General features: G+C 46.4%; 1 protein-coding gene across 1 annotated transcript; it reads left to right on the forward strand.

Moving 5' to 3' along the window:
- The first annotated feature begins 546 nt into the window (after positions 1 to 546).
- OASL (2'-5'-oligoadenylate synthetase like) lies at positions 547 to 19,339 on the forward strand. Its single transcript, XM_059040549.2, has 6 exons — positions 547 to 1,016; positions 6,450 to 6,732; positions 8,153 to 8,328; positions 13,117 to 13,358; positions 15,599 to 15,746; positions 18,319 to 19,339. The coding sequence occupies exons 1-6, from the start codon at positions 753 to 755 to the stop codon at positions 18,826 to 18,828; spliced, it is 1,623 nt and encodes a 540-aa protein (XP_058896532.1). The 5' UTR covers positions 547 to 752; the 3' UTR covers positions 18,829 to 19,339.
- The last annotated feature ends 1,851 nt before the right edge of the window (positions 19,340 to 21,190 follow it).

Genomic DNA, 21,190 nt, shown 5'->3' on the forward strand with positions numbered 1-21,190 from the left:
GGTTTCTGTGCCCTCTTTTCTCCTAGTACACAGGACACTGGACTCTCTGTGTCTCCTCTGTCTCCCCCACTGCTCTGGGAGGCCCTGGGGCAGGAGCCACGACTTACATTGTCTTCTTAGCACAATGTCTGGCACCCAGCCAGCACGCACTAGATGTACAGTGAATGAATAACAGCACTTGCATTTACTTAATGTTTTCTCTGCTAAATGTTCTCACGCTTAATCCACACAACCTATGGGGTAGGTATTATTCTTAAACCCATTTTAAGGATTATTTATGTGAGGGTCAGAGAGGTTAAGAGTCTGGCAAAGGGCAGACTGGAATTCCAGAGTTTGTTCTGCAGGACCCTAGAATTCCCACTGTTCAGCCCAACCTCCAGCGAGTCCCTGCTCTTACTGAGCCTGTTTCCGGTGACAAAGTGGTGTGGATGGGTTTGGTAGATACCATCCAACTCCCATCTCCTGGGGGAGTTGCCTTTTCCAGGGCCATCCTCAAGCCAGTTTCAGTTTCCAAGTTGTAAAAGAGAAACTAAGAGGTGAGAAACGAAACCTACAGCAGAAAGGGTGACTAAGAGCCCCGCTTGTTAAGGTGGTTTCACCCAGTATCCCTCGGCACCCCAGCTGCAGTGAACGGCCTCCAGGAAGAGGATCCCCTGGTCAACCAGACAGCCCTTGTTTCCTCTCCACTCTGGTCCTTTATTCCACAGGGTGCTGGAGGTCAACTGAGAAGGAGTCCCCTTAAAGAAGAGTGTATGTGCCAGGAGCTGGGTAGGTGTGTGGGTATATATCTAGCCACCAGTGGTACTCTCAAGACAGAGATGGCAGTGCCCCCGGAGCTGTTTGTCACCCCGGCTTCCACGCTGAACTCCTTCGTGGCTCACTGCCTGCATCCCAGCCAGGAGTGGAAAAAAAAGGTGCTGAAGACTGTGCAGACCGTGGAGCAGTTCCTGAGGGAGCAGAGCTTTCAGGGAGAGCATGGGCTGAACCAGAAATTGTGGGTGCTGAAGGTGGTCAAGGTGAGACTGGTTCCCTCCATCCCCAGGCCAGGGCTGGGCAAAATGCTGCTTGTGGGTCTACATCCCTGAGGATGCTGGGACCTCTTGCCTCATTATCTCTAGCCCCTGCTGCTGACATCTCAAGACACTCCATCCCAGTGCACTGCTGCCTTAGCAGAGCAAATCCAGTAAGGAAGCTAATAATAATAGTGCCCGTTTTTGGATGCACTAGCCTAACCCCTTAACATGCATTGTGTCTAGTTTGTGTACCCTGTGAGGTATGTACTATTCTCTTCCCATTTTACAGATGAGCAGAACGGAAACAGTGATTTAAGGTCCATAATGACCAAATGCAATGCAAGGTCTCTGATCGGATCTTGGTGTGAATGGACCATCTGTAAAATATAATTGGGGAACAACTGGGGAAATTTCAATATGGCCAGAATATTAAATAATATATATAAGGGAATTGTTTTTTAAATATTTATTTATTTAATTTATTTATTTTCTTGGCTGCGTCGGGTCTCAGTTGTGGCAATGCGGCATCTTTTGTTGCAGCGTGCGGGCTCGGGCTTCTCTCTAGTTGTGGCGTGCGGGTTTTCTCTCTCTAGTTGTGGCGCGTGGGCTCCAGGGTGTGTGGGCTCTGTAGTTTGCGGCACACGGGCTCTCTAGTTGAGGCGTGGGAGCTCAGTAGTTGTGGCACGCGGGCTTAGTTGCCCTGCAGCATGTGGGATCTTTGTTCTCTGACCAGGGATCGAACCCGAGTCCCCTACATTGGAAGGTGGATTCTTTACCACCGGGCCACCAGGGAAGTCCCAGGGAACTGTTTTTTTGAGGAGTAATAGTTTTGTCATTGTGGGGGAAAATGTTCTCTTTTGTTGGACACAAATGCTAAAGTATTTAGGGACAATGGTCCTTAGCGTGTGTAATTTACTTTAAAGTGGCTTAGTTGAAGCAAATATGGCAGAGTTTAGACTTGTTGAATCTGGGCGGATGTATAAGTGTTCATTGTATTCTCGTTCTATTTTTCTGTTTAAAATTTTTGATAATGGAAATTCTTTTAAATGGAAGCTCAGAGAGATGAGGTCACTTGCCCAAGGTCACACAGCTAGTGGTGAAGCTGGGATTTCAACCAGGATCTATCTTACTCCACTCCAGGCTGCCCTCACTGAGCTTTTTTCCCCCGAGCCCTTCCTGCAGCTGCATCATGTCACCTCCTGTCCTAGCTAGGATAATAATGCAAGAGGGTCAAAACTAGAAAGGTGTGATGAGAAAAACAACTTCTGAGGAAAACAATTTTGTTTTTCTGAGTGGCTGCCTAGGCATTTTACAGTATGGTGACCCTACTAACAACAAAAGTTCAGAGTCTGGACTTTTAGATAAGTTTAGGGTATCCCCACAAGTTCCTGATTTGCCTTCCCTGGTGGAACCTTTTAATATAACCACTGAGTGGGCTTCCCTGGTGGTCCAGTGGTTAAGACTCTGAGCTTCCACTGCAGCGGGCACAGGTTCGATCCCTGGTCAGGGAAGTTCTGCATGCCACACTGTGTGGCCAAAAAAACATAAATAAATAAAAAACTTTTTAAAGGTAGAGGTAAGAGGGTTTGAAAACATTTGTTAATGTAAATTGATACAGCCACTATGGAGAACAGTAGGGAGGTTCCTTAAAACACTACAGATAGAACTACCATACAACCCAGCAATCCCACTACTGGGCATATACCCTAAGAAAAGCATAATTCAAAAAGAGTCATGTACCAAAATGTTCACTGCAGCTCTATTTACAATAGCCAGGACATGGAAGCAACCTAAGTGTCCATCAACAGATGAATGGATAAAGAAGATGCGGCACATATATACAATGGAATATTACTCAGCCATAAAAAGAAACAAAATTGAGTTATTTGTAGTGAGGTGGATGGACCTAGAGTCTGTCATACAGAGTGAAGTAAGTCAGAAAGAGAAAAACAAATACCGTATGCTAACACATATATATGGGGAAAAAAAGGTCATGAAGAACGTAGGGGTAAGACGGGAATAAAGACACAGACCTACTAGAGAATGGACTTGAGGATATGGGGATTGGGAAGGGTAAGCTGTGACAAAGTGAGAGAGTGGCATGGACATATATACACTACCAAATGTAGAATAGATAGCTAGTGGGAAGCAGCCGCATAGCACAGGGAGATCAGCTCTGTGCTTTGTGACCACCTAGAGGGGTGGGGTAGGGAGGGTTGGAGGGAGGGAGACGCAAGAGGGAAGAGATATGGGAACATATGTATATGTATAACTGATTCACTTTGTTGTAAAGCAGAAACTAACACACCACTGTAAAGCAATTATACTCCAATAAAGATGTTAAAAATAATAAATAAATAACCACTTAGAGTTAAGCCTGTGAAAAGTTAGTAACCTCTGCCTCAATCACCTTGGAAGTACTAGGTGCTTGCTACCCTGCTCTATCTCCTGCTGGCTTGTGACCTGGGATGGAAGACTGCCCTTCCCCTGGCTCACTGTGTCCCCTTGCTTCTGGGATCTGTAAGTAATAAATCATTTTTTAACATGTTTTAAATTAATTTTTGTTGGAGTATAGCTGCTTTACAATGTTGTGTTAGTCTCTGCTGTACAGCAAAGTGAATCACTTATACGTAGACATATATCCCCTCCTTTTTAGATTTCTTTCTCATTTAGGTCCCCACAGAGCACTGAGTAGAGTTCCCTGTGCTATACAGTTAGGTTCTCATTAGTTATCTATTTTTGAACGTAATAAATCTTATGACTCTACTCCCTTTGTATGGGTGTATTGAAACTGCACCTTTCCTCCAAATGACCCCGTGGGTTTCAACTTCCCACGGAGGGAGTGTGGATGCTGAGGGAGCTACCTGACCACCTGTGTGGGCAGCTTGTGCCCCCGGCCAACGAGAAAGTAACACTTTTTTTTTTTTTTTGAGGTTCGCGGGCCCCTCACTGTTGTGGCCCCTCCCGTTGCGGAGCACAGGCTCCGGACGCGCAGGCGCAGCGGCCACGGCTCACGGGCCCAGCCGCTCCGCGGCACGTGGGATCCTCCCGGACCGGGGCACGAACCCGTGTCCCCTCCATCGGCAGGCGGACTCCCAACCACTGCGCCACCAGGGAAGCCCGAGAAATTAACACTTTATTGGGGCTTTAAACCCTCCCCCCACCCCTGAAAATCTGGTAAGCTGTGCTGGTCGACAAGAGTGAATGCTTGTCCTTGGGTTTGAATAGGTTTGGAGTGAAGCAAGTCATGAAGCCTGTTCTAGAACGCTCTTCCCTCTCTGCCTGTATCTTACCGCTGGAAAAGGTGGGAAAGGCAGCACGGGCACAGCCTTCAGCATGATGTGCTCTTATGAGCACCCAGGGTGCCATTGCCAACCCTCTCACATGGGGCAGAAACGCTGAGTCTGAACGCAGGTGGAGAAAGAAAGTGGAAAAGGAAGAGGAAAGGAAAGATGGCGGAGTCCTGCACAGAAGCAGGGCCTGCCACATAGACTTGGCTCACAGGGAAGAAAGAGGTAAAACCACCACACCTGGTGTTCTGACCCTCTGTCTGATGTGACTATCACTCCTTGCTGTGAGTCCGTGGCACGTTGATTAACCCCCAACTGCCTTCCTTTTCTCATCTGTACAGTGGGGATAATTATACTAGTCCCCGCACCTCAGTTAATGGGGGTGAGGATTAAAAGACATTGTGTGTATAAAGGGCTTTCAGTGGTGCCAGGCGCGGCGAGGGCTCAGCTGGCGGCAGCTGGGTCATCATCAACGTTCCCTGACTTCACCCACCAGCAGAGGTAGGCGACCTGAGGTCTGAGGCATCCCTGGCAATTCCACCGCCCGACCCGGAGTGAGAAAGAGAGAAGGCCAGAGAGTTGGGGGACTTTGTATACCAGAGGCAACAGCCCTGGAGAGCAAGTTTAGGATCTCAGAATATCCAAAAGACCCTTTCAAAATCATCCAGCTCAGGCTCCTTCAATTCAGACGGGGAAGCTGAACTCCAGGCAGCAGAAGAGACGATCTAAGTCAAGTAGAGCACGAGAAGGAAGAGAGATATATTGCTGACATCCTGTGTGCCAGGCACCACGGCAAGCCCTGGGCACACAGTGTCTCATCGAAACGTCCCAATCACCCAGTGACTCGTGCCGTCATTACTCTGAGGTTACAGATGAGGGACAGCGTTCAGAAGGATCACGCAGCTGAGCAACAGGGGCGAGAGGCGAGGTCAAGATCAGGCTGCCCCGTTCCCCAGCCCGTGGTTCTTACCCGCCAGGCAATCCTGGGCCCCACTGTTGATTTTTATTTTATTTTATTTTTTAGATATTTATTTCTTCATTTCTTTATTTATTTAGGCTGCATCAGGTCTGAGCTGCCACAGGTGGGATCTTAGTTGCGGCAGGCATGCAGGATCTAGTTCCCCAACCAGGGATCACACCCGGGCCCCCTGCATTGGGGGCACGGAGTCTTACCCACTGGACCACCAGGGAAGTCCCTGTGACCCCCCCCCCATTTTTTTGCGGTACGCGGGCCTCTCACTGCTGTGGCCTCTCCCTTTGCGGAGCACAGGCTCTGGACACGCAGGCTCAGTGGCCGTGGCTCACGGGCCCAGCCGCTCCGCGGCACGTGGGATCTTCCCGGACCGGGACACGAACCCGCGTCCCCTGCATCGGCAGGCGGACTCTCAACCACTGCGCCCCCAGGGAAGCCCTCTCTTTCTTAATGTCATGAAATTATTCAGACGCCCCCAGAATCCTCCAACCACCACCCTGTGGAGGATGACGGTTCCCTTGCAGCGGGGCTCACTCTGCAGATAAGGCTGAGTCTCAGAAGCGAGGCAGTGGAGTAAATAAGAAGCGTGGGCTGTGGAGTCTGGCTGCCTGGTTGGAAGTGCCCACTGTGTGACCCTGGATGAGAGGCTTGCCTCTCGACATCTCCGCTTTCTCCCCTGTAAAGAAGGGATGTTAATACTCCCCACCCGGACTTCCCTGGTGGCGCAGTGGTTAAGAATCTCCCTGCCAATGCAGGGGACACGGGTTCGATCTCTGGTCAGGGAAGATCCCACATGCTGCGGAGCAACTAAGCCCGTGCGCCACAGCTACTGAGCCTGAGCTCTAGAGGCCCCGAGCCACAACTACTGAGCCTGCGTGCCACAACTACTGAAACCAGTGTGCCTAGAGCCCGAGCTCCGCAACAAGAGAAGCCACCGCAATGAGAAGCACGTGCACCGCAAATGAAGAGTAAGCCCCAGTTCACCGCAAGTAGAGAAAGCCCACGCGCAGCAACGAAGACCCACGCGGCCAAAAATTAATTAATTAATTAATTTTTAAAAGGAAGTACTCCCCGCCCATCCCTCAGGGCGGTGGCGATCATCCGTGGAAAGAGCCTCAGGGATTGCCTGGTCCAGACAGTGGCCTCGGGGTGACGGGACTCTGTGCTCTGCAGGTGGGCTCCTTCGGGAACGGCACAGTGCTCAGGGACGGCTCGGAGGTGGAGCTGGTGATGCTTCTGAGTGGTTTCCACAGCTTCCAGGAGGAGGCCAGGCACCACGACGACGTTCTGAGCCTGCTATGTGAAAAGCTCAGGCATTGCCAGGACCTCCTGAGCCTCCAGCTCCAGGACCTGAGGCTGGTCCAGGGGGTCCCCTCTGCTGTCGCCTTCACCATCCAGACCTGGGAGCCTGCGGAGCCCATCACTGTCACCATCGTGCCGGCCTACGGTGTCCTGGGTAAGGGGAAGCCCACCAGACTCACGCGACCGCCCTCCCGGAGGACACGCAGCTTCCTCACCTCTCCTTCGTGGCCACGTGCAGACACCTGCATTCACCCATCAACCCATGTCCTGTGCTGGGTGCTGGGTGACCGCAGTGCCCGGGACTGACTCAACTCTGGCTGTCCTGTGACTCAACTTAGGAAACAGATTTATCAAAGAATCACGCAGATAAATATATGATTGGAGAGGAAGTGAGAACCATGGAGGGGAAGGAGTAAGAGCAACCTCGGCTGCTTCTGGAACGTTTACCACGGGGACGGGGGCCTGTCATTGTCTGTGCTTTCCCAGAAGCAGACCCTGAGACAGGGATCTGAGGAAAAGTGGCCCCAGGAGATGCTGGTAGGGAAGCAGGGGAGTGAGATGGAAGGGGAGGGGGGCATGACAAGGTGCATGTTGAACTAGACACCACGGCGAGCAGCTGGGCTTGTGCCCCTGCAGAGCTCTGGTAAAAGTGCAGAGCATGTTTCCCAAGTGGGCTGTTGCGTGTTTCATCCACCAGCTTCCCGTCAGCCATTGGCTGAGGGCTGCTTCCCAGGAGCGCCGATGGCACTAGTAATGGTATCAGCTACAAGCCCAGGTGCTGCAGCTTTCATCTGGTGCACCAGCTCCTCTTAACTAGAGCGGCTGCTGGGTGTTGCTCCATGGAGAAAGTGTCAGAATTGGGATCCCATCTGAGCCAGAAAGAGGCAGCGCGAGGCATTAGTGGTAGTGATGCACTCCCCATCCTTCAGCAAACGTGCTCTCTGAGCCCAGCTTTCTTATATGGAACTGGTCCTTCCCTATAGAGATGGAAGCTTCATATAAACCGCTGAGAGATCCAAAACAGACATTAAGGGAAACTGAGGGTGTCGGGCACATCAGGAGAGGACAATAGTCCTTGAGTAGCCTGAGGAATAGAAAACCCACTTTAAAAAAAAAAGTATTTTATTGAAGTCTCGTTGATTTACAATGTTGTGTTAATGTCTGCTGTACAGGAAAGTGAGTCAGTTATCCATATATACACCATTATGGTTTATCACAGCGCATTGAATCGAGTTCCCTATGCCGTACAGTAGGACCTTGTTGTTTCTCCATCCTATGTATAATAGTTTGCATCTGCTGATCCCAAACTTCCAATCCATCCCTCTCCCACCCACCCTCCCCCTTTGGTAATCACAAGTCTGTTCTCTAGGCCTGTGAGTCTGTTTCTGGAAAACTCACTTTTGATTCTCCAGAAGGACAATCAAGAAGGCAAACTGTTAGTCTCTTAAGCTATGTGGTCCCAGGTCTCCCTGGAGAGATACTCCAATAATTACCAGTCTCTCCCCCATGGAGGAGTCAGCAACCTGGGGCTTCCTGAGCCCTCACTCTCTCCCCTTTGCCTCCTCTCTCCTCAGGGCCTTGTGTTCCCAACTCTTATCCCTCCCCAGAGGTCTATGTGAATCTGATTAAGGCCTGCGGTTCCCCTGGACATTTCTCCCCATCCTTCAGCGAGCTGCAGAGAAACTTCGTGAAACACCGGCCCGCCAAGCTGAAGAGCCTCCTGCGGCTGGTAAAACACTGGTACCTGGAGGTGAGGAGGCTTCCACGCTGGGGGCAGGAGCGGAAGATGGAGGATGGAGGGGAAGAAAAAGGCAGGAACCGCATCTGTCATCTCGGGAAACTGCACCAAGAGGCAATGGAGTTGGGGTGCGAGAGAAGGCTTACCTTTTAAAATGTAAACCTGGCAGAAGATGCCGATGAAGAAGGAGGAGGGAGAGGAGGGGGAGGAGAAGGAAACAGAGGAGGAAGGAGAGAAATAAGGAGCGTACTGTATGTCAAAGAACAAGTGCTTGTAATGGTCCAGCTACAGTCCAGTGCTGGCTAAGGTCAACTTCTCTGGGCTCTCTGGACATTAATCTCAGCTGATTAAGGACTAACAAGAGGAAAGATTCGTTTAATTCCACACTGTACCAATTCCCCCTCCAAATGATTGAGTTCCTGAGTATCATGATCATTACTGAGTGAGTACATCCACAGCAGCTACTTTTTAGATTTCACATATGACGTCTGCATGGTACCAGGTATATTTCAAACTACCCAGATGAACACGTCATCTGAACTTATGAAAGGAAGACTCAGAAACATACAAAAAATGAGAAAGAAGGAAAAAACATGCCATCTTATTTTTGTTTAAATGGTGAGGGTCAGATTTTAGAAAGACTGGTCAGGTCCAAAAAGAAAAAAAAAAGTATTTAAAGATAAAAATCAGAATATTACCAAAGTTAGTTTATAGTTAGGATGTTTATGGGGGAAAAAGAGCCATTTTCTTACGTGATTATCACTTCGACCAAGGTTGTGATGTATCTTCTGATGTTAGCATCACCAAAGCCAAGAAAGAAATTGGTTTTTTTGGTCAGTCAGTCACTTAAGAGGAATCGATCCAAGGGTTTGTGGATTTGGAGAGCTACAACTCAACAACATGATCTGTGTGCTCTGTTTGTCTGTCTGTCTAAGTGTACAAAGTGTTTTCTTCCTGTATATGACTTGCACATTTATTGTAATGTCCACAGAACAACACACCAGCTTTACTTCTATAGCCCTCCCTTCGTTCAAGTCTCTGCCTCTAAGGGACTTCCCTGGCAGTCCAGTGGTTAAGACTCCGTGCTGCCACTGCAGGAGGCACAGGTTTGATTCCTGGTCGCGGAACCAAGATCCCCATGTGGCCAAAACCAACCAACCAAAGAAACAAACAAAACCCCAAAAGTCTCTGCCTCTAAGAGAAGAATTTGGCTGCATATTGTTTTTGAAACAGTTTTTTGATTCAGTATTATTATTATTTTTTAAATTTACTTATTTATTTATTTTTGGCTGTGTTGGGTCTTCGTCGCCACACGCGGGCTTTCCCTAGTTGTGGCGGGTGGGGCTACTCCTCATTGTGGTGCATGGGCTTCTCATTGTGGTGGTTTCTCTTGTTGCGGAGCACGGGCTCTAGGCGCACGGGCTCCAGTAGTTGTGGCTCGTGGGCTCTAGAGTGCAGGTTCAGTAGTTGTGGCGCACGGGCTTAGTTGCTCCGCGGCGTGTGGGATCTTCCTGGACCAGGGCTTGAACCCATGTCCCCTACATTGGCAGGAGGATCCTTAACCACTGTGCCAACTGGGAAGTCCCGATTTATTCTTGATTTATCTAATTCTATCCTGGTAGGAAGGACAGATTTTTTGAACGTATGTAAATGCTACATAGTCCTGAAAAGGAACTTAATAAAGACACTTTGTTAATATTAAGCCATCATTCTGAATAGTTTTATAAGCAATGCCAGTTTACATATGCTATTATTTTACAGAATAATTATCTTTGTTTTCCTGAGGATTTGTTAGTTCATAATCTGTAGTAGGAATTTGTATAGGGATTTTTTAAAATTCTGAGGTGTCAGTTGGAATAATACATCATTTACAGAATATATCTTAGTTTGCACATGTACAGCCGTATATTGAGGGTAAGAGAGTAAGAAAGAAAGGTTGTATTTTTTTTTTCTCTCATATAGTCATCAATAGAACATTAACCTGGGTAATTAATTCTCATTTTGTAAGCAATCTGCTCTTATGAAGTTGTCTACTTCTGAAATAAAATATTCTGGTGAAATTCTGACTCCGTCCCCTTTGGTGGCCATATGAGTCTTTATCCATGAATTTATTACACTCCGTAAATTTCCCATAGTGGAGTTGGGAGGAAGAGATTAGCTGGCAGATATATTATATTGGAATCAGACCATTCTTTTATGAAATCCTTTTTCTTTTCTCATTTACATACATAAAAACAGAAAGAATTGGCAGCTGTGATTTTACTTTTAATTATGGGTCCAAAATAAACACAGCATAGAATCTAACAGTCCATCAGCTCCTAATTTTACAAGGCTGTTTTCCAGGAATCGTATGTGTGTGCGTGCACACACCGCACCCCTATTCCCCAATTTTTGAGTGATTTAAATTCATAATGGCATACAAGACAACAATAACAGGGCTCCCAGGAGATACCTGAGTTCTCAAGACAAACAGACCAAAAGAGAGCGCGAGCGCGAGAGCGCGAGAGGGCGAGCGCGAGAGCGCGAGAAACACAAAATACAATCAAATTCTCGACTGCCACCCAGCAGAGAATAAACTCCTATCATCTGTCTCCCGATAGAGACCACCAGATGGTCAAACCATAAAAGCAGAGTCACACATTGTAGTCATCAGTGGGGACATAAGTGGCCCCATACAAATACATACAAGAACCAGAATCAGACTTGTCCAAGAATCAGGCAATCTAGAATCAGAAATAAAAACAGAGTAGAGGTGGGGAGGGAGGAGAGAAACATCAGAAGAATAAAAGCTATTGTCATACAAGATTCACCCTCGGAGTTGAAAAAAGGGGCGCGTCTGAGTGTAAACAGCCCATGGGGTGCATTTCTCAGGCAACACAGTTTACTCAGCTTTGGAAGAGTCTCAGAGGAACCTCCAGCTGCAGACAGAAACAAGAGGTAAAAAGTCATTTATTAAATAAGAACTTGCAGAGAAGTTGCAAGGGAATCAGACTGCAGAAGGAATGGCTTAATCCAATAAAAAATATGTAATAGGTGTTTAAAGAAAAAACGATTACCAAGATTACTAGGTTTATAGTTCATCTCTGTGGATGGAAAAATAGCAAATTTCTCACATGCTTATCAGATCTAGAAAGGTCATAAAGTATTGCAACTTCGCAAAAGTCAGAGAAATCCAAAATATGAAGAAATCAGAGCATCGCTAACATAAATCAGCATTGGAAGGGAACATAAATCTTTTCTTCTGGTTTGCTCTTTTTTTTTAATGTACCATTAAATAGTCTATCAAAGGTCCTAAAAGAAATGAATGGCTCATTTTTCCTAAGGCTTACATCTTATGATTACAGGCATTCTGCATTTTCTTTGTCATGTAAATTTTAAGAATCTCGCTAGTAAAATTTCACTAGTATTGGAGAAAATAAATTGTCTTGTCATGAGTTTACATTCTTAACAAAATTATAATTTTATTAGTTAAGATTTACAGATTTGTGAGATGTGAATTCACAAAATGTTACAAAAACAAATTCATTAATTTATAAATAAGTTTGAAACCAATTAAAAACATTTTAAAGTCAAGGATAAAGTTGTTTTTGTTAGTGAGTCAATAACTTACAGGAAAGGTACAGATTTCATTTATTTTGGAGACTAGAACTAGACCAGATGGCCTCGTTTCTGTTTGTTTCAAGGTCAAAGTGGTTTTTGTCCCTTTGAGGGGTGTGATATATAAAACTTATTTATAATGGCCACAGGACAAGATGTCAATTTTGCTTCCACAAACCAAATAGCTGGATGTTTGACAGAAATTTTCATTTCCTAGCTCAATGTTAGAGAGGTTCTTTAGACAGGAGGTGACTGGTATCTGTTAAGATGCTTTCTTTTGCAAGTAACAGAAAAACCGAAAAACCAACTCAAACTGGTTTAACCAATAATGAGAATTATCCGCTCATGTGTGAAAACCCACAGCAGTGGAGAGGAGGCTTCAGGTACTGTTTGATGAGTGCTCCAGCTCAGTTTCTCTATAATACTCTCAGCATCCCCCAATTCTATATGTCACCTTGGTCCTCAGGCTGGTTTCCCTCATGGTGGCAAAATGGCCATGTCTGTTCCTGCCCTCACATCCACATACAAGAGAAGACTTCTCTTCTTTCAACCACTGAACAAAAGAACTAGGCTTGACTCAAATTAGGCCAACTTAGATTACAAAGCTTCTCTTGAACCAATCACTTGGCAAGGGGAATAGGTTTATACTGGTGACCCTGTCCAGTCAGGGCCAACCCTGGAGATGAGGATTGGGTCAATCCCGTCCACACAGCACGGCTACTGTACAATGGGGAAGGAAGAAACGCCTGTTAGGGAGGCAACCCCGATGTTCACCATGGATTCTCAGCTATTATCTAGTCCTATAGTCCCCCAACACACACATACTATTTTTTTTCTCTTTAGCTAAGAAGATTTTTCTTTAAAAGAAATCTTTCAGAAGCCAAATAGATTAAAATGGAGCTTCCTAGGCTGGGGTGCTGGTGACAGAGCCCAACCTGCTCACTCCTTGGGACACCCCTTTATCACTCCATTTCCGGGAGTTACGTCAAGCATAGTTTGAAACCAACTGGACTAACCTAGCTGCTTAATTCTAAAATGGAGAAACCCATTTTGGGTCAGAGGGGGAAAGTGACTTGGTCAAGACTACGCAGCCAGTAGGTAGCAGAGCTGGGACCAGAACTTGGATTTTTCTAGTTTCTGGTCCAATGTCGTCCTTATAAGGAATCTTGGGGTCTCGCTCTCTCTTCCCATGTCTTTCAACAGTGCGTGAAAGCCTGGTGTCTTCGGGCCAAGCTACCCCCTCTCTATGCCCTTGAGCTACTGACCATCTACGCCTGGGAAGTGGGTACTCAGGAGGAGGAACGTTTCCAGTTGGACCAAGGCCTGGCCACCGTGATGAGCCTGCTCCAGCACTATCAGTTCCTCTGTATCTACTGGACCAAATACTACACGTTCCAGGACCCGATCATTGAGGACTTTGTCAGAAAACAGCTCAAAAAAGAGAGGTACTAGATCACTGCATGCCAACCACATCTCAAAGAGAATTAAGGGAAAGGTGGTATCGAGTTTTCTGGGTGGGCTTTATTAAGTAGGAAAGCTGATATCTCACCCTGACACACTTGACATCTCAAGTTGACTGCCTTTCCAAATTGCAAGGACCTTAGGGGCTATAAGCCTTTTCCTTGTTCCTCGAGCCACCACCCCACCCTACCTTAGCCCTCTTGCCCCTCAGAAGACCATTTCAGAAAAACATTTCAGAAAAGCTAAGTTACCTTAGCTTTTTAGTGACAGCACGGGAAACTGGAAAGAACCGTGGAGACCCAAGTATAAGCCTAGCTCCACCATTTTCTCATCTCTGTGAGCCTCCGTTCCTCATCTGTAAAACAGGAGTAATTGGCACCCAATGTGCAGGACTGTTGGGAGAGTCAGACAAAATATTTGTAAAGGGCCTAGAGTAGCTAGCCTATGGTAGATGCCAGATAAATGTTGTAGCACAAGCTGCCTGTACCCATGCGTATCCCCTGGGCCTTTACCGTTTCCAGGAAGGCTGGTTCAACCTCCGGCTGTCAGCACCTGTGTCCCTTTGCCTGTGGATTTTCAGCTTCCCCCAGTGACTGGTGGAAGTTGGTGTATAAATACCCCAGCTTCCTCGCGTCTCAGATGGAGGGACTCTCTTTGGATCACATGTTCTATACTACTTCCCAGAGTCCACCCTGTGGGACTAACCTCCAGTTGCTCACAGTGGTAATCACCTTGACACATACCCTTTATTGGCATCCTTCCCTTCCCTGTCTCACTTTCCCACTCTCTTATTGGTGCTTCCTTCCAAATAAATGACTTGAACTCAAATCCTGATCTTAGGATCTGCTCCTGGGGGAACCCAGCCTGGAACAACTCTTTACATTAGAAGTTTTAGGTCAATGCAAGAAATATCACAAGATTGTTTATTATTCCCTTATGTGAGTGCCGGGTCTTTATTTTACAAGGGAGAAAAACCTGGCCTCCTAATGAAAAGAGGATTTATTGTAAGGATGCCCAGAAATTGACCTTGGAAAAACATTGGGACCTGAGGCAAATTATCTATAGGCTCCCTCTCTCTCTGTTGCTCACTCTCATTGCCCACGTGCTCCCTTTCCTCTCACTGCTTCTCTCTCCACACCTGTTCAGCTCACCTCTTACTCTTGGTTGATGAGGAACCTCCGTCATTCCTGGTCCAAACTCCAGAGGGAACCGGTCTGATCACTGGGCACAGGCCCTGCATATCAGGTCACCTGGTGGGTCACTCTAGGTCAGGTGACCCCACCCCATAGGACAGCATGTTATGACTCTAAATGAGGCAGGACCATTCAGGGAGTCAGGGATGTTGGGAGTTGAGAGCCTGGAGCCTAAGGTGTCTAGTTCATGTCAATAGCCTGCTATCGCATTCTGTCACTTGGATAAAATCTCAGCTCCCACCTAAGTCAAAAGCTCCTGGAGAACAAGGGCCGGGTCTTGATCATGGGCTTGCCCTCCAACACAGGTGGTCACCCCAAGCAACCCAAAGAGTCTATTAGACCCCCTTCAAGCCAATATTCTTTAAAGTATTTATTCAACATTTACCTAGAGGAGAGATGCTTGGAGACAGCCCAACCTCTCCTCTGTTGAGGCAGAGGAGATGGATAAGAACCCCATCTTCAGGTCGGGAGAACCTAGGGAGGTCAGTGCCTCAGTTTCCTCATCTGTAAAATGGGGGAAAATCATCATTATCACCATCATCATCATCATAGTCCCTACCTTATAAAATTGTTGTAGGGATTAAAATAGGTTAACTCACATAGGGTTCGAGCCTGTGCCTCAATAAACATCAGTAAATAGTGGTGGTGGTGTTACTGTCATCCAAAGCAATTCAGCAGCCCTAGCCTTGAACTCACTTATGTAGCCTGTTCAGCAAAGTGAAAGCTCTGAACTTGAGGCCCACCTGCCTGAGTGGGCCGCTGTTACTGTTCCAGCATGCCTTTGGGGCTCTCACCCTCCGTACACCTCAAAAATTCCTTGCAAACACCTAAAGTACTCTGCCCAAGAGGAATTCTTGGAAACAGAATCCTCTGCATTCTGTTACTCTCCAGCAATGTTTTTGGGGCCTCCTAGACTGACAGTCCTGGGCTCTGGTCATAGCACATGCTCAGATGATTGCCAAGAAGGTTTCTTTCTGGCTTGCGGGCCTCTAAACCAGGAAGAACCTGGGCCCCTTCTCTCTGTGTTGCAGGCCTATCATCCTGGATCCGGCTGACCCCACCCACAATGTGGCAAAAGGCTACAGATGGGAAATAGTCGCTCAGAGGGCCCGCCAGTGCCTGAAACAGGACTGTTGCTATGACAACTACAAGAACCCAGTCCCCAGATGGAACGTGAAGGTAATGGCTCCTCTCTGGGCTGCCAGGGGCTTGAAGCTCAGAATGAGATAACTGCATAGTATTTACTTCTGTGTCGATGGAGCCAAGAGGACTTTAGTGTCAGTTTGAGGCCTGGCTGCACCACCTACCAGCTCTGTGAACTTGGAGAAATTATTCAACTGTCTGAGCTTCAGATTCCTTATCTTCAAATTCTTGTTTTCCTGTTTTTTCTTCTTCCCATAACCTACCAAAGAATCACTGGCATTCCTTGCTCTCAATCATTCTCTGCATAAGCTGAGCCCAGGCAAGTCAATTCAATCAGCTGTTTTGTGCACCAGGCTTGGGGTTGATGGGGGGTGACCAAGGGGGCAACAGTGGTTCAGAAATAAGATATGGCCACAACCCTTAAGAAACTTTCCAGATGGAAACAAACTTGTACAGAACTGCCAAATAGAATTACCAGAGAAGATACTCAGAAAACAAAAAATATGCCATATAATATTATAATGTGATGCCAAACCCCAAGTACAGGTAAAGAACATAATAATCTATTTTATTCATCTTGTGCTTCATGATTGTTCAGGGACAAGTCTGTAAAATAGAAAGGTCAAGTAGTATTATTATCTTTATCATTATTATCCCCATTTTACAGATGAGGAGACTGAGGCTCAGAGAGGTAAAGTGAATTAACCAAGGTCACACTGCTAAGAAGTAGCAGAGCCAGAATTCACATCCAGGTCTTTGTGGGGCTGTGGAATTGGAAAATAAATGTCATCATCATAAGTCACCAAGGAAGATTTCTTGAAGAAATTAAGGCTTGAGGTGGGCCCTAAAAGCCAAGAAGGGATGTAGACACTCAGAACAAAGGGTACTCCATCCAGGGAGAGGGTCAGGGTAGGGGATGAGGGGCAGAGGACTAAAGTTGTGTGCAAAAGACTGAGGTGCTTAGAGCAGAAGGCAGAAGCAGAATCAGAGGCTCCCTGATAAGGAGCAGAGATTACACACTGGGGGCCCACCAGCCATATGAGGCCCACAGATGGGCTGAAAAGTATATGCCTTTGGATTATTCCTGAATATAAAAGCCGTCATGAAGAGATTTTTATCTTGACAAATCAGAGACTTGGCAATGCTGGGCCTATATTCCTTCTTAAAAGGATCATCTAGAGGTCTGCCCACCATTCCCCTCCCCCAGCACCTTCCAGATGTTGCTCTTCAGACATCTGGGGCTCTCAGGCCCTTGAGTGTGGCCTCCGGTGGTGAAGAACAGACTTTGGAGTCTGGCTGACCTCAGTTCAAATACCCGCTCTTGTGGGCAGAAGACCTCAATAGACATTTCTCCAAAGAAAACATACAGATGGACAACAAATACGTGAAAAGATGTTCAACATCACTAATCATTAGAGAAATGCAAATCAAAACCACAATGAGGTATCACCTCATGCCAGTCAGAATGGCCATCATCAAAAAATCTAGAAACAATAAATGCTGGAGAGGGTGTGGAGAAAAGGGAACCCTCCCGCACTGTCGGTGGGAATGTACATTGATACACCCACTATGGAGAACTGTATGGAGGTTCCTTAAAAAACTACAAACAGAACTACCATACGACCCAGCAATCCCACTACTGGGCATATGCCCTGAGAAAACCACAATTCAAAAAGATACATGTACTATAATGTTCACTGCAGCACTATTTACAATAGCCAGGACATGGAAGCAACCTAAATGTCCACCAAGATATGAATGGATAAAGAAGATGTGTCACATATATACAATGGAATATTACTCAGCCATAAAAAGGAACGAAATTGAGTTATTTGTAGTGAGGTGGATGGACCTGGAGTCCGTCATACAGAGTGAAGTAAGTCAGGAAGAGAAAAACAAATACCGTATGCTAACACATATATATGGAATATGAAAAAGCAGTACTGATGAACCTAGCAGCAGGGCAGGAATAAAGATGCAGATGTAGAGAACGGACTTGAGGACACGGGGGCTGGGGAAGGGGAAGCTGGAATGAAGCGAGAGAGTAGCATTGACATATATACACTACCAAATGTAAAATGGATGGCTAGTGGGAAGGTGCTGCACAGCAAAGGGAGATCAACTCGGTGCTTTGTGACGACCTAGAGGGGTGGGATAGGGAGGGTGGGAGAGAGGCTCAAGAGGGAGGGAATATGGGGATATATGTATACATATATCTGATTCACTATGTTGTACAGCGGAAACTAACACAACATTGTAAAGCAATTATACCCCAATAAAGATGTGGAAGAAAAAAAAAAAAAACAAACGAGTACCTGCTCTGCTCCTCACTACTTTTGTGATGGTCAATAAATGGCGTAACCCTGCTCAGCCACAGTTTCCTCATCTGTAAAATGGGCTAATATCAGAACCGAACTCATAGGGCTGCTGTGAGAATAAAATACATTAAGAAGAGTATGAACGGCACCCAGCACAGGGCCTGGAAGGTGATTGGCACCCCCTAAATATTTGCAGCTGCTGCTGTCGTTGTAAAGATGAGGACAGGTAAAGGGCACTTTTGTACTCAGAGGGGTGTGGACTTAACCCCTCTTTGTCCTCTCCCTTCCAGGAGGCACGAGACATCCAAGTGACAGTGGAGCAGTGGGGTTTCTCGGATTTCATCGTCGTGGTGAACCCTTATGACTCCATAAGGAAGGTTAAAGGGAAGATCCAGTGGAACCTGGGCTCCAGAGCCCTACAGCGTCTGTCCTTCCAGGAACCCGGTGGGGAGCGACAGCTCCTCAGTAGCCAGCACTCCTTGGCTGATTACAACGTTTTCTCCAACACTCGCATCTGTCTGCTGCAGACCACCTCCCCTGAGATCCAGGTCTTTGTGAAGAATCCCAGTGGTGGGAGCCACGCCTATGCCATTTACCCCGATAGCTTTGTCCTGAACCTGAAGCTGCAGATTGAAGTCAAGGAGGGGCTGCTCAGAGAGGAACAACAGCTAGAGTTCCGAGGCCAAGTCCTGCAGGATGGGTGGAGTTTGAGGAGCTGCGGTGTCCAAGACAGCACCACCCTCATGCTGAAGAAAGAAAGAAGAACGCTGGAAAGAAGAGAACCCAGCCAGCTCCTCTGAAAGACCTCTCTGTGCATTTCTGCCATTTAATCCAGACCCCATCAGTTCCACCTAACCTTGCCAGTAGACGGATGACGAGGGATATGAGAGACTAGATATACAAACGAACAATGGCCAGACCATATTCGACAATAGAACTCTGACCCACAAGCTCTGCAGCCACCAGCCCGAAACCAAACCACAATCCCTGCATCAATCAACCCCAAACCATCAGGATTTGGTCAATAACTGCCAGCTTCCTTATTCCCTCCCTTCCAATTTAGGATCGATGAAAGCAAGCCAAACAAGCTCCCTAACCAATCACATAGGACCCCCTGCTTCTGCTTAGCCCACCTCCAGCTTCCCCATGCAAACAACCTCAGTCAAGGGTATGCCTGAAGCCTTCTCTTTTTCCCACTATAAAGCTGTCCCACCACCCTGCTTGCCTTGGAGTCTCTGCCAAAGGCAAGGGATGGTGGCTGATTCCCTGGCTATAGCAAGTTGGGAATAAATAATCTTTGTTTGTTCTCTTTCCGATGGTCTTCATTTCTTTCCACAGATGCTAAGGCTGTCCTGGCATTATTGCTTAAACGTTTGAGCCTCTCAACTCTGGAAAGTGAGGACTTGTAGGGAAACTGAGATGAAGAAAAGCAAAGTCTGGGAGAGCGAGGATGATGTGGTGTTAAAAGTCCCCTTGGACTTCCCTGGTGGCACAGTGGTTAAGAATCTGCCTGCCAATGGAGGGGACACAGGTTCGAGCCTTTGTCTGGGAAGATCCCACATCCCGCGGAGCACCTAAACCCGTGCACTGCAACAAAGACCCAACGCAACCAAAAGTAAAAATATAATAAATTTTTAAAAATCCCCTCAACTTATTTACAAAACAGAAGTAGAGTGACAGATGTAGAAAACAAACTTATGGTTACCAGAGGAAGGCGGGTAGGGTGGTGAGGGATAAATTGGGAGATTGGGACTGACATAAACACACTATTATATATTAAATAGATGACTAATAAGAACCTGCTGTATAGCACAGGGAATTCTACTCAATACTCTGTAATGGCCTATATGGGAAAATAATCTAAAATGAAAAAAAAAGAGTGGATATACGTATATGTATAACTGATTCACTTTGCTGTACACCTGAAACTAACACAACATTATAAATCAACTATACTCTAATATAAAAAAAATTCCCTCAACTCCTGCAATACACACACAAACAGTACCTAATGGTCCAAGGATGTAAGGAAAGTAATAGCATCTTTAGCATCAAAGGGCATCATGTGATCAAGTTTACGCCAATCAACCCATTAAAAAGTTTGCTTTCCCCCCCCTCCCTTTTGCCCCACTTTCTAATGGACTACTCACCGTAGGGGGGAAAAATGTACTTTATAATTGGTTCTCAATAGTCTCTGGGCAATTTATCAATAGCAGCCTGTTTCCCACCTCTTTTTGCCTTCAGAGGCAGAAAGAGTGCCTCCTTTCCATGGAGCAGACAGCTGAGTCCATCCCACACCCTTTGTATCCTTTATAAAGCCCAGTATAGCCCACATTGTAGGTAGTGGACCAATTCTTGTTTAATAGAATGATGAATAAGTTACCTCCCTCTCTTTCATAATAGGAAAGCTGAGGCCAGTTTATTTTTTTTTTAATTTTGACACACTCAGCTTCAAAGAAAAAACACAAAGTAAAGCATTCCAAAGACAAAAGTGATTTTGTTCATATTTTATATTGGAGTATCTTAACTGTGGAGATTCTAACGTGTCGGTCTTGGGGGAAGATCTTAGGAGTCAGTATTTTAAAGTTTCCCAAATGTTTCCGATGTGCAGGTGGAGTGAAGTCCTGAGCTAGAAAACTGCAGAATGTTTCCCAAACTATATTGTGCAACAGAATCACCTAGGATAGTGCCTCTCAAACTTTATGTGCACACAGATCACTTGGAGATCCTGTTTAAATGCAAGTTCTGATTCAGGAAGTCTGGGCTGAAGCCAAGATTCTGCATTTTCTAACAAGCTCTGGAGTTTGCCGGTGCTGCTGGTTCACGGATTATACACTGAGTAGCAGCAAGGCCCTAGGATGTTGGAGGAAATACAGATTCCCGAGTCCCACTCTCAGAGTTTCTGATTCGCCTAGTTTTTAGTGAGACTCAACAATCTGCATTTTTTAAAGTTCCTTAAGGTGCTTCTGATGCCCAGGCGGATTTACCAAAACCTGGGAACCAACCCTGGCTCATTAACCCCTTGTGTGACCTTAAGCAATTCTTTCCTCTCTATAGGTCTCATTTTCCTCCTCAAGGAGAGATAAGTTGATTTCTTAGGCCCTTCCAGCTCTCACGTTTAAGGAAACCCCCACGACAGTTTAGGACCAATGGCGGTCTGAG

This window comes from Kogia breviceps, chromosome 15 (genome assembly GCF_026419965.1).
Source record: "Kogia breviceps isolate mKogBre1 chromosome 15, mKogBre1 haplotype 1, whole genome shotgun sequence".
Classification (NCBI taxonomy): domain Eukaryota; kingdom Metazoa; phylum Chordata; class Mammalia; order Artiodactyla; family Physeteridae; genus Kogia; species Kogia breviceps.

Coding starts and splice junctions, on each gene's coding strand:
- OASL (XM_059040549.2), top strand. CDS start 753: ATGTGCCAGGAGCTGGGTAGGTGTGTGGGTATATATCTAGCCACCAGT. Junction 13,359..15,598: donor AAACAGCTCAAAAAAGAGAG/GTACTAGATCAC, acceptor TCTGTGTTGCAG/GCCTATCATCCTGGATCCGG. Junction 15,747..18,318: donor TCCCCAGATGGAACGTGAAG/GTAATGGCTCCT, acceptor TCTCCCTTCCAG/GAGGCACGAGACATCCAAGT.